Source organism: Vipera berus (assembly GCF_964194415.1).
Source record: "Vipera berus genome assembly, chromosome: 13".
Classification (NCBI taxonomy): Eukaryota; Metazoa; Chordata; class Lepidosauria; order Squamata; family Viperidae; genus Vipera; species Vipera berus.
In genome coordinates this window covers 9,345,033-9,358,456 of record NC_138216.1, presented here as the reverse complement: position 1 = coordinate 9,358,456, position 13,424 = coordinate 9,345,033, and the positions used below count along the sequence as shown (strand labels likewise).

At 45.3% G+C, this 13,424-nt stretch overlaps 1 protein-coding gene across 7 annotated transcripts in view; it reads left to right on the top strand.

The window, feature by feature from the left end:
• The window catches only part of CAPN15 (calpain 15), a 109,671-nt gene that overhangs the window by 24,042 nt on the left and 72,205 nt on the right, over positions 1-13,424 (top strand). For 3 of the 7 annotated variants that reach the window (XM_081338366.1, XM_081338367.1, XM_081338368.1), the window contains one exon: positions 13,079-13,376. The exons of 3 other annotated variants lie outside the window; for them this stretch is intronic. In XM_081338366.1, coding sequence (XP_081194492.1) covers positions 13,201-13,376 — 176 coding nt within the window. In that variant the 5' untranslated portion in view covers positions 13,079-13,200. Of the gene's footprint in view, positions 1-13,078; positions 13,377-13,424 lie in introns of those variants that run through there. One more of the 7 variants, XM_081338372.1, reaches the window with a different exon arrangement.

Here is a 13,424-nt window from a genome sequence, read left to right as displayed (position 1 = left end):
AGCTAGAAAGCTGACAGCCTGGGTTCAAGACCCGAGCGCCAGGTGATGGAGTGAGCTCCCTTCCTTGCCCCAGCTCCTGCCCCCCCTGCCAGCCTGAGGGAGGGGTCAAACGCGTCATTAGTCTGGAGGCCTTTCGCGCCCACAGGAGATCTAAATCCAGCCCAGCTTGAATTCCATTGATTCTGATCTAATGTGCTTTGACCGTTAGTAGTTCAGATTCTTGTAGAGCAGACATGTCAAACCCGCGACATCACGTGACATCACGTGACGTTGCGGAGCTTTTTCGCCATTGCCAGCAATGGGGTAGGCGTGGTTTCCCAGTGACGCGTCCAGCCTGCGGGCCGGCAGTTTGACACCCCTGTCGTAGAGAGTCTCAGCGTAAAATAAGCCTATATATTCATTTGAAACTCCTGATTTCTTGCTCCTGACACTCACTTAGATGTGCTTTAGTAAGGCCAATACTTGGATTCTTGCATCCAGTTTTGGTTGCTGCAATATAAAAAAGATGTTGAGACTCTGGAAAGCGTGCAGAGAAGAGCAGCAAGGATGATTAGGGGGACTGGAGGCTAAAACATATAAGGAACGGTTGCTGGAATTGGGTATGTCTAGTTTAATGAAGAGAAGGATGAGGGGGGACATGATAGCAGTGTTCCAGTATCTGAGGGGCTGCCACAAAGAAGAGGGGGGGGGGTCAATCTATTTTCCAAAGCGCCAGAAGGCAGGACAAGAAATAATGGATGGAAACTAATCAAGGAGAGACTGCAAAAGCCTGACTAAACACGTTTTTTTCCTTTCAGCACCATTCGTAGTAGCAACCTACCAGGAAAAGATGGGCAGGAAATAGATTAGTATTTATTGATAGATCTGAAGATAACTTGAGAAAGCCACCGTTGAGTGGCAGTCCTCTTTTGCTACTTAATTGAAACAGGGCATTTTTTTCCCCCTCAACTTATCGGATCTGCTCCCTCTCACTTTGCTGCCCTTTAAAGTTCAGCTACAAAACCCACCGAAGACTTTTACAGAGCTGCTACGTTTGCCTTGGCTGTACCGCTTGTCTTTTACACCTTGCTTGCTCTTGCGCGGAATTTTGGGAGCCGTTTCTCGAAGGCTGAATCGTGAGCGCCAGCACAGCTGATCTCAGAGAAGAGATGTAGCTGGCTCAACCCTGGTGTTTTTTCTCTTGGCTGTCAATGTGCGATAAAAACAATGCTGCTTTGAACAGGCTGACACAGCCTCAGAGAGGGAAATCTACGGTCTGTCAAAGCCCGGCTGTTGCATGCAAGGCCCACCACGCACTGCTAGTATCCAGGAGAGCGTGCCAAGACTTCAGGGCTGTCAAACCTCGGCAGCTTTAGGTTTTGTGGACTTCAGCGACCAGAATTCCCCACCCAGCAAGTCTTAAAAGTTTGTTATCATGTTGTTGTTTGCTAACCCTCCTTGGGGGAAGCATCCTTTCATTCCTTTCCACTCCCAAACCATCATGACTATGGACACAGGTAGCCCTTGACTTACAACAGTTCCTTTGGTGATCATTCAGAGTTACAACGGCACTGAAAAAAGTGACTTACGACTGTTTCTCGCACTTGCAACCATAGCAGCGTCCCTGTGGACCAAAATTCAGGCGCTTGGCAATTGACTCACAGTTATGACGGTGGCAGCGTCCTGGGGTCATGTGTTCTCCTTTTGCTACCTTCTGACATGGAAAGTCAATGGGGGGAAGCCAGATTTGCATTACAGCCGTGTTTCTAACTTAAAGACTACAGTGCTTCTCTTAACAACTGTGGAATGACAGGTCGTAAAAGGGGGCAAAACCCATTTAACAACTGTCTCGCTTAGCAATGGAAATTTTGGGCTCAATTATGGTCGTACGTTGAGGACCACCTGTACATGCCCTGTGAAAAAGGAAAACCAAGCTGACTTTGGCTTAGTGCAGAGGTCCCCAGCCTTTTGGGCACCGGGGACCGGTTCCGTGGAGAGAGGTTTTTCCGTGGACCGGAGAGTGCGTGGTCTTGTGTGCTGCCTGCATTCCGCGGATGGGGCTTTGCTTGTTTGTGCGGATCGGTTGCTGGCATGCCGCGGCCCGGTACTGGTCCATGGCCCAGGGGTTGGGAACCCCTGACTTAGTGGATTGCCAGTTGAGAAAATCAGTGCCCTGGTTCCTCCCTTGCGTTGAACTGTGATTTAATGAACCATGATTCCTTGCTTAAATAAACCAGATTAGGTTAAATCTGCATCTTCCGCCCCTGACCCAACCACCATTGCCAAGATTCAGGCGTTTATTAACCCAATCTCTGATTTTCGCTGAGCAGATCACACTAAGCCGTTGTCATCTTTCCCATCGCTTCCTATTTTGTGATGACCGTGCTATGCTTTCTTTTCAGCAATCTGTAATAAGCAAGGCTCTGGATGACCTTAGACAAGGTGCAAGACGGGTGTCCAAGCTTGGCCGACGGGAATTCTGGGAGTTGAAGTCCACAAGTCTTAAAGTCACAAAGGTTGGACGCCCCTGGTGTAAAGAAAGGAAGATGTCAGAGGACAAAGTTGTTTGTGTTTTGCCCAAGGACAGTTCCTAATAGTCTTTCTAGGATGATCCTGATCTAATTGTGCTCAATACCATTTCCTGCAGCCTCAGCTGACATTCTTAAATCATAAAGGGTGCTGCGAATTGTAGTCCAAAATCTGGAGGGCCGCAGAGGTGTCTCCATCCCTAGCCTCTATTAATCTCTGTTGTAGCTGATTTTGTCTCTGCTTTTATGTACTTGAGTTGATTGTTTCTTCTGCAGATCTGATGAAACACCCAAAGCAAGATGGATCAGAAGCAGAGGCTTATTACGTGCGACATGCTTTGTGGGGATATAGAGCAGTTTTACTTGTGTATGCAGGAGAGAGGGGGGGGGGGAAAGCTGGCTGGCGCATAAGTTACTGCTATGCTGCTAATGAGGCAAGCCATACCAACCCACATGTATTTTTATTAATACCACACTATAAAAAAAAGCCTACACAGTTGGCTAATACGAACCTTCCTATATAAGCATTATCAGCTTGTTTAGATCTTGGCGCTTGTTTATCTGCAGTGAACTTATAAATGAATAGCAAACACTAAAGTGGAAAAATTAATGCTGTTTAACCCTTAAAACTCCCCAATCCCATATAGCTCCGTCAACCATTTTGTTGTAGGTGTTAGTCAATATTTTCTTATTCTTCTTATCCCCTACCAGAAGCAAGGACAGACAGAACCAAGATTGTACTAACTCCCTCCCCCCCGCATGATTAGCCTTAAGAGATTTCGTCATTCAGCTTTGTGAGAGCCCTTACTTAGTTTCATAACGGAGCAGGCTGTGGGGTAATTGTATCGTGTGTGCACCAGTCTTTTAGTTCAGCAGTCTCCAACCTTGGCAAATTTGCCATTTGTGGACTAGTACACCCAGAATTCCTCAGCCAGCCATGTTCAAACCTTGGTAACTACCATTGGTGGACTAGTACGCCCAGAATTCCTAAGCCAGCTGTGCTGGCTGAGAAATTCCAAAAGTTGAAATCTGCAAGTTGTAAAGTTGCCACAGTTGGAGATCCCTGTTTTACTCTGCAGATTGGATTTGTTATGAGCTGGACTTAAAGGCCGTTTTTCAGTTATGACGTTTGCAGCATCCCCATGGTCGCTTGATCAAATCCAGATGTTTAGCAACTGGCTCATATTTATGACCATTGCTATGTCCCCAGGATCATCTGATCCCCTTTTGCCACCACCTGCCAAGCAAGTTCAATGGGGAAGCCAGATGCACTTAAGCACACCGGGTTATTAACAGCTGCAATGGTTCACTTAACAGCTGTAGCGAGCAAAGTCATAAAACGGGGCAAAACTCACTTAATGTATGTGTCTCACTTTGCAACATCAATTTTGGGCTCAGCTGTGATCCTAAAACCCAGGACCGCCTGTACTGTATGATGTAAGTTAAGCTTTTCACTGAATGTTGGGTTAAAAAAAAAGGATCCATGGTGAACAAATCCCCTGGAAATCATGGCCATTATTTAATTAATTGGAGGTACTAAGCAAGAAGTTTCACTTTTAAATCCCAAGGAAGAGCCTTTTACTTTGCCTGTGCCGGCTTAAGACAAAAACTGTTAACTGTCAGCTGACTCTGTTACCAATCCGTTCCTGAATGCTAAATGCTTCTTTCTGCAATCCTTTTGGTGTTGAAGATGAATTCCACCCTGCCAAATGATTATAAAGCCTGGGTATTAATGCAGTTATTGCAATCTTAATGATCCTCCCCCTTCTCTCCCTGTGTTTGGGATTATAATGTTCAGATCCCTAGGGAATCCTTAAATGCTACTAGCAATTGGCAGGGGAATTCAGAATATATATATATATATATATATATATATATATATATGCTAAAGCACTCCAGATTATTCTAGAAAGGCTTTCTGTCAAGAAGGGTTTAAACTGTGCTTGCTTTTTGTGGCTATTAAAAAAAAACGCCCATAGATAAAACGTGCACAATACTTCTGCCTTAGGCTCACGACATAATTAAAACTGTATATTTTTTTAAAAAAAATAAAAATAAAACCATCCTCTGCAGTCGGTTGTAGCTGCACACGCCAGCAAACTTTACAAAAAGAGCAGTGCAGCTTAAATGGGAAACGAATCAAGTGAGAAGCTGTCGGATGCCTATTCAGTAACGCTCAATAGCTGAAAGCTGAATGTCCACGAATTCAAATGTCCGTCTTGCCCTTAGATAGTCCACATTTCACTTTCAGAGAAATATTTCCATCAGGACAATGGACAAACCGTAGCACAAACTGGCAGAAGACTGGCAGAACTGTTCATCCATGAACACCAACTGGCAGTCAACGGGCATGATGAAAATTCTTTAATTTCATAACATACAGACGGATTTAACCCTAGTTTCAATTGGGGAAATGGGACGATCCTAGACCAGGCCAAATCCACAAATGCCAGGGAATTTCTAGAAGCCTGCCACTCTGACAAATCAACCATCAATAGACACGTAGACATGAACAACATCTGTAGACTGTGCAAAAGAGACGATCAACCAGCCCCAGAGAGAAAAAGACTCCATCACTTCTCCACCAGTGATCAGCACCCAGATCAGCCTAGATTAACTCCAAGGTCAACTTCAGGCCAACTATCAAGTAAGCAACACCCCAATCAAGAAACTGCCACAGAGCCATTAGTAAACAGCCCAAGCAAAGAATCCCTAAGACCACCTTCACCCACCCAGACAGGCAAGACCCCAGAATATAAACCGACCGACACTCCTTACTAGCACTGATGATGTTACCTAGTTAGGGTCATGAAACGCCTGCAAGAAAACAAGGAAGCTCAGAGAGCACTAGGGACCCCTCATATTTCCATTAGTATGGGATGCTGGACTTTCCAATATCTTCCTTTTAGACCAGGGGTCTTCAAACGTGGCCCTTTTATGACTTGTGGACTTCAACTTCCAGAATTCCTCAGCCAGGCACACGTGCCTGGCTGAGGAATTCTGGGAGTTGAAGTCCACAAGTCATAAAAGTTGCCAAGTTTGAAGACCCCCTGTTTTAGACTGTTTTTTTTTTGGGGGGGGGGCTATTCCAGCCCTTTGACATGAACAGTCAGTTGGATATTCAGCACTTTGAGCTATAAATATCGTTTCATCTTGGTTTCCAGGCAGTCCTCGACGTAGAACTGCAATTGAGCCCAAGATTGAGGTTGCTAAGCCAGGCAGTTGTTAAGTGAGGTTCGCTCCATTTTACGATCTTTTTTTTTGCCACCCTTGTTGAGTGAACCACCGCAGTTGTTGGTTATGAAGTGAACTGGCTTCCCCGTTGACTTTGATTGTCGCATCAGGCGATCGCGTCACACACACACACACACACCAGGACGGTGCGACCGTCATAAACACAAGTCGGTTGCCAAACGGCTGGATTTCGATCACGTGACCACGGGGGATGCTGTAACAATGGTTTAGTGTGGGGAAAAAACGGTCCTAAGTCCCCTCTTTTCAGTGCCGCTACAGAGTGGCTTGGCTCAGCTGGACACGGCTTGCAACAAGAAATCATGATCCCGAGTGAGCCCTCTTCTTCTTTTCGGCTCCTCCCCGATGCTGAGATAAGTGATAGGTCATCCCTGGCCTTGAAAAGACAAAGCATCAACTCGACTCGGAGTGTTGGTGTCTCCGAGCAGCTCTTGCTTGCCAGATTATAACAAATGGGAAGGGAAAACTGCTTCCCTCATCAACTCAGCTGCATCCTCCCGGCCTCAGCGAAAACACCGTTAGGAACGATTGCTTGTCTGTTCCAATAAACAGAGCTTGTTTCCATCGTAGATCGAGCGGGCTTAAGGTATCGAACCTTGGAACCTACTCGGCATGTCACAGGGAAAAGGGGGCACTGGAAAGCTGCTCCCGAATAGTAATGTGCCAGATGTGCAGCGCCCAGTGCGCTCACACAGAGAGAGCCTCCTCAGGGTGCCCTCGGCTAGACAATGTCGGCTGGCGACCCCCGGGGGAGAGCCTTCTCTGTGGGAGCGCCAGCCCTGTGGAACCAACTTCCCCTTGAGCTTCGGACGGCCCCGGATCTCTGGTCCTTTCGCCGCGGCCTTAAAACATTCCTTTTCCATCAGGCTGACCTGGACTGACGATAGGGATTTTTAAAATGTTTTTAAATGTTAACTTATTAATTTTAATTGTTTTATTGGGGCTGTTAGTTTAATTCTTTTTAACTTTTACATTGCTGTATTTTTATTGTTGTTAGCTGCCCTGAGTCCTTCGGGAGATAGGGCGGCATATAAATCCCAAAAATAAATAAGTAAGTAAGTAAGTAAGTAAGTAAGTAAGTGCTATTTCCAGCTCAGGAGCTGCTACTGGGTTGCACTGAGTAACCTGGTTTGTAAGCTACCTTAAGAGGATTTCAAAGCAGCATGCAAATATTTGCCAAGAAATGAATCTATTGGCTAACCTTGGCTTGCTTACCAGCCGGTTGCTGCTTCTGTGTAGGCTGCTCTTGAGTATGCTGCAAGGGGGTCATAGGCTAGCTGTTCTGTTTACAAGTCATCCTCGTTCAAAGTTACGACGGCCCTGAAAAATGTAACTTATGGCTGCTTTTCACAGTTACGACCTTTGTAGCATCCCCATGATCACGTGATCAAAATTCAGCCACTTGGCAACTGGTTCATATTTATGACCGTTGCCATGTCCGAAGGTCACGGGATCTCCTTTTGCGACCTTCTGGCCAGCAACTTATCAACTGCAGTGATTCACTTAGCAACCGTGACAAGAAAAGTCGTAAAAGGGGGGAAAACTCACTTAACAAATGTCTCGCTTAACGACAGCAATTTGGGGCTCAATTGTGGTTGTGAGTCAAGGACTCCCTGCGTTTTGTTTGGGAGCTCAAATCGTGGAATCCTGCAGATCAGCTTTAGATGGGACTGTCTAGAAGGGCTTCTCAGAACTGTCTGCCTGACGTTGGAGAATTGGGACTTTTGCATAAAAGCTCCAACTTTGGGCATTGGCTAACCTCCCGTCCTAGAGTGACTGGCTAAGATTGGCTGATGGGCTGCCCCCAACCTGTGAAATGTCCCCCTTCCTCTTCACACATTGTGGAAAGAATAGAAGTCGGAATAGAAATCGGAATAGAGTAGAGTAGAGTACAGAAGAGAAGAAATAGAGTGGAGTAGGAATAGAAATAGGATAGAAATAGAAATAGAATAGGACTAGTGTAGCATAGAATAGAATAGAATAGAATAGAATAGAATAGAATAGAATAGAATAGAATAGAATAGAATAGAATAGAATAGAATAGAATAGAATAGAATAGAATTAGGATATAGAGTAGAGTAGAATGGAATAATGGAGTGGAGTGGAATGGAGTAGAAATAGAATAGAAATAGAATAGGAGTAGTGTAGCATAGCGTAGAGTAGACTAAAATGGAATGGAATAGAATAGAATAGGAATAGAATAGGAATAGGAATAGAAGAGAGAAGAGAAGAGAAATAGGAATAGAATAGAATGAATAGAATAGAATAGAATAGAATAGAATAGAATAGAATAGAATAGAATAGAATAGAATAGAATTAGGAAATATAGAGTAGAGTAGAATGGAATAATGGAGTGGAGTGGAATGGAGTAGAAATAGAATAGAAATAGAATAGGAGTAGTGTAGCATAGCGTAGAGTAGACTAAAATGGAATGGAATGGAATAGAATAGAATAGGAATAGAATAGGAATAGGAATAGAAGAGAGAAGAGAAGAGAAATAGGAATAGAATAGAATGAATAGAATAGAATAGAAATAAAAGAGAAGAGAAGAGAAATAGGGCTAGAATCGAATATAGAATGTAATGGAATAGAATAGGATAGATAGAAATTCTGTTCAAGTCAGTGGGGAAACCAAATTCACTTAACAACTTTGTGACTAACTTAACAGCTGCAGAGATTCAGTTAACAAAATGGTAAGAAAAATCATAAAATGGGGCAAAAGCTCACTTTAACAAATTTCTCACTTAGCAGCAAATTCTGGGCTCAGTTGTGGTCGTAAGTTGAGGACCACCTGTATTAGCAGTCATCGCAGCCGCCCAAACTCCTGGTGGCTGCTGTCACTGTTTTAATCCAAAGAAGCGATTTAATGCGGCTGTTTCCTTTGTGGATGCTTTTTGGGAACCAGGAAGAGCCTTTTTAAAACACGGGATTGGAAAATGTCTCTGTTTCCTCTCTTTGTAAGTGCTTTTGTGGGGGAGGGCAGGGAACTAATTCAGAGAATAGGAAGGAGGAAATGGATTCATAATAGATCCGCGTATTTGCTCTAGAAAATGCTCGTGCAGGCGTAATTAACTGTAACATTTGAAATGTGGTAATTATGCATTAAAACCACAAAAGAAAGGAAAATAGGTGCTTAGCTATTTGTTTCTATTAGTTAAATCCCCCATTTGTCTTTTTTTTTAACCCCATTGTTATTGCTGCAGCATTGGGCCTCCCAAACTAGTTTAATTCAAACAGTGATTTACAGTATTTCATTATGCATATGCGGGAAAAGCCAATTCTTCCCTCCATGCGCATCCTTCCTAGTGCAGGTTTTCCAAAAGTGAGTTTTTCTGCATTTCCCTTTACTGCCTGTTAAATTTTTTGCCAGTCCCGTTTTGATCATTCCCGATCTCGGTTTGGCCCCCTCCGTTCCCCACATCTTTCACAAACCGCTGAGCCCAAGTCTTTTGAGTAATGCTCAGCTCTGCCTGGGGTGCTTTCCTACTCATAGCCCCATCCAAACGATAAATCAGCAAACAAACTGCAGTGTGACAGGTGTATAATTGCGCAGAGCCCGTATGGTTTTACCTGTTCTATTCGATTGCTATTTCAAGATAGATTTGCAGTTAAGACATCACAAGGATGAACATTGGAAATAGGCAAATATCGTCCGGTGCTATCAAAAAATCATTACAGTTATTTATCTGTGGGTGTCGTCTTGCTCAATATTTATTTATTTATTTATTATTTATTAATTTTATTTGTATACCGCCCTTCTCCCGAAGGACTCGGGGCGGTGAACAGGGCAATACATATTAAAAAACAAGATACAAAAATTAAAAACGATTAAACAAATGCCCATGAATAAGTTAAGACACATTAAAAATAGATTAAAACAGATTAATAAAACCCAACCCCATCCCATCAGGCCAGGCCAGCTTGGCAATAAGTCACTGCCATACAGATGCTCCTCGACTTCCAACCATTCGTTTAGTGACTGTTCAAAAGTGACAGTGGCTCTCTAAAAAATGACCAGTTTTCACACTGCTGACCATTGTAGCATCCTTGTGGTCACGTGGTCAAAATTCGGCCACTTGGCAACCGGAAGCGGCCAAATTTTGACCACGTGACCGCAAGGATGCTACAATGGTCAGCAGTGTGAAAACTGGTCATTTTTTAGAGTGCCGCTGTCACTTTCAACCTTCCCAGCCGGCTTCCGACAAGGAAAGTCAATTTGTTTCATGACCACATGATTCACTGAACAACTGAATAGCAGAACAACAGTATAATAGAGTTGGAAAGGACCTTGGAGGTCTTCTAGTCCAACCCCCTGCTCAGGCAGGAAATCCTGCACCAGTTCAGACAAACCGTTGTCCACTCTCTTCCCAAAAATGTCCAGTGATGGGGCACCCACAACTTCTGAAGGCAAGTCGTTCCAACTGCAGTAATTCGCTTAACAGCTGTGCCAAAACAGCTGTCGCAAAATGGGGCAAAGCTGACTTGACACCCGCCCTCGCTTAGCAACAGAAATTTGGGGCTCAGTTGTGGTCGTGAGCCGAGGACTACCTCCGTTCCTGTTTTGTAAAGAGTACGGCATGTAATTATGGCTCGTAGTTAGCTTAAGTTCCGTACCAGCTGAGTTAAGCTTGATTCTCATCTTAAAGACGAGGGATTCAGCGTCGTTTCCTACCCCGAAAATTCTCAGCATCCTCTGTTTAATCTGGAGCAGCAGATTTCGGGCTTGGAAAGCCGCCTTGGTGAGCAGTATTTGCGGCTTCCAGCTTAGCTGAGGTTATCCTGGGTCTATTTATAGACCCTCTCCTCTGGTGTCCTGCGCTGCGCCGAGCTTTTCCAAACAGCATTAAAGTTGTTTCTTCCCCACCCCCACCCCATTTTCTCTCCTTCACATCCTTTGCAAGCTCCAATCTGGATCCCGATTTCCTCTTGGCGGGAGGAGCCGTATCTCTGCGGTGCTTCTGGCAACGGGTTGGACAGAATTGAGCCACACTACAGGATAGCCAGTTTGTTTGTTTCTCGACTGACTTTTCCTTTCGTCAGACAGGCTGGCTGGCTGGCTGGCTTTGCCAAAGGAACGGAAAAAGTTTCTCAGCGGTGTTTGTAGGGCAACGCACCGCAATGCCCAGGGAGTTTTATCAGGAGGTGTTTTATTTATTATTTAGATAATTTATATAGCCGCCTACTCCCTCACAGCGACTCCAGGCAGCTTACAAGCAGTTAAAACACAAAACGGGGAAAAATAAAAATAAACCACAATACCCCCTCTCCCGGCCACAGCACGCGATTAAAGAAGCCATTTAAGTCCCGCTAGCAAAACCAGGCCTTCAGGGCCTGACGGAAGACTGTCAACGTGGAGGACTGTCTAATTTCTGCAAGGATGATGTTCCAAAGGGAGGGAGCCACCACGGAGAAAGCCCTTCTTCTGGGTCCTGCCAGGTGGACCTCCTTAGAGGATGGGGACCACACAACATTCTTTGTCTCCTCGCTCTAGTGGGTGGGGTGGATGTGAACGGCAAGAGACAGCCCCTCAGATAACTTGGTCCCTGATTCTGTCGCCCACGAGGAAGATTTGCGGCGTTCGTTTTTGTCTTCCTTGTCCTAAAGTCGAATCCAGCGGCTGACTAGGTCCGTGTTTTGTCAAATGAAGCCGCCTGTGGGCAAGAGTGGAGTAGTTGGGATGCAGAGTAGCAAAACTTCCGGCAAAGCAGGTCCTCGGAGGAGAGGCTGAGTTTTGCCTTCCATATCAAGTAGCGGGGGGGGGGGGGAAAGAAAAACTGGGCTGGCAAAACGTTAAATTAATGCCTCTTCAGCCTTTCTCCTTCAGACCAAATTTGCACGACAGGGAGAGGCGAGGCAGCCTGGCTGAGGTGAAAGTTCAAAAATATTTTTGGAGTTTTGATTTAAGACACTGGGTTTTTTTGAGTTGTTTTTTTTTTAATAACGTCATCCGTGCCATCATTAAATCTGTGGTTTTTTTCCTTTTTTTCTCCAAGTTTCGTGCCTTGGGTGCGCATCAGTGCCTTGGTGTGAACCGTCGTAGCCCAAGGCTGGGAGTATTTGCTAATTTTGTGGGATTTGCTTCGGCATGCTACTTGGGGCTAAAAATGAGAATTGGACAACTTGTGTTTTAGAGTTGGAAACTCCGAAAGTGGCCGTACAGTAGTAGTGTGTTGAGCGAAACAGGCCAGGCCAGTAACCTGCTTGATTTCTTTGATCGAAGGATTTGATAGGGACTTAAGTTTTACGAAAATGCAGGTAGTCCTCAACGTATGACCACAACTGAGCCCAAAATTTATGTTGTTCAGTGAGAAATCTGTTAAGTGAGTTATGCCCCATTTTACGACTTGTCTCGCCACATTTGTGAAGTGAATCGCTGCGGTTGTTAAGTTAGCCACACGGTGGTTAAGTGAATCTGGCTTCCCCTGTTGACTTGGCTTGTCAGAAGGGGATCACGTGACGCCGGGGAATCACGTGACGCCGGGACTCTGCAAGCGTCATAAATATGAACCGTCTGAATGTAAGTCACATGACCACAGGGATGCTGCAACGGTCATAAGTGTGAAAAATAGCCATAAGCCACTCTCTTCAGTACCGTTGTGACTTCAGATGGTCAACTGAATGAACTGTTGTAAGTCGAGGACTACCTGTAGAGATTCCCAAAGGATTCTGAAAGGGGTTCCAGCAAGATTTTCCCAGTCCAATGTGTTCTGCTTAACCCGTTCTTCCCAACAGTATGAATTTTAAGGGAGCCATCCCTGACTCTCTGCCATTAACCATCTTCTGATTCAGCTCCTCCCTTTCCCAAGAAACGACACAGCTCCCTAAAGCTTAATTGAAAACCCCATGACCCCCACACACACCCCTTCTCACATGTTGACGTTCATGACGAGGTGGGTTTCCATCCCCCTCCTTCCCTCCCTCCCTCCCAGTTCTCACATTTGAGTCTGAATTGCTTTGCACGAAGCCAACATTGGTTTTGACCAGGGGTCTTCAAGCTCGGCCCTTTGAGGACTCGTGGACTTCAACTCCCAGAATTCTTCAGCCAGTGTGCCTGGCTGAGGAGTTCTGGGAGTTGAAGTCCACGAGTCGTAAACGGGCCGAGTTTGAAGACAAACCCCCTCCCCCTCCCCGGTTTTGATGATCATGGAGGCCATCTCTGGTTTTTTTGTTTTTATTTTGACAGACTCTTAGAAAATGTCACTTCATGGGTTGGAAAGAAAATCATACCTCTCTTTCTTTCTCTTTCTCTCTTTCTCTTCTCTCCCTCTCCTCTCCTCTTTGTTTCCTCCCTATGTGTGTCTTTTCTGTTTTTCAATCAGCACCAGCTTCCTTTTCTCCACTCCACGCTACAGAGTCTTCATCCTTTCAGCCCGACAGCTCATGCTACTCCCTGGGACCTAACCTAGAGTAAATCTTGGCCCAGCCAGGGTTGGGGGGAGCCATGGGCAGCTCAGCCTCTTCACTGGCCGCCGAGACGGAGTCCGACCACGGCTTTGCTGGCCAAACCTATCCTGGGCACCTGGCAGCAAGCTGGTATAGGAGTAACCATGCTGGCCCCATTTGGGACAGCGCCCTTATAACACGGCAACATCCGCACGTAAATCTCCGGGCACGAAGGTAAGAAAGCTGGGGAAGCAGATTGGTCTTGTCTCAGCTCGGTTGAAA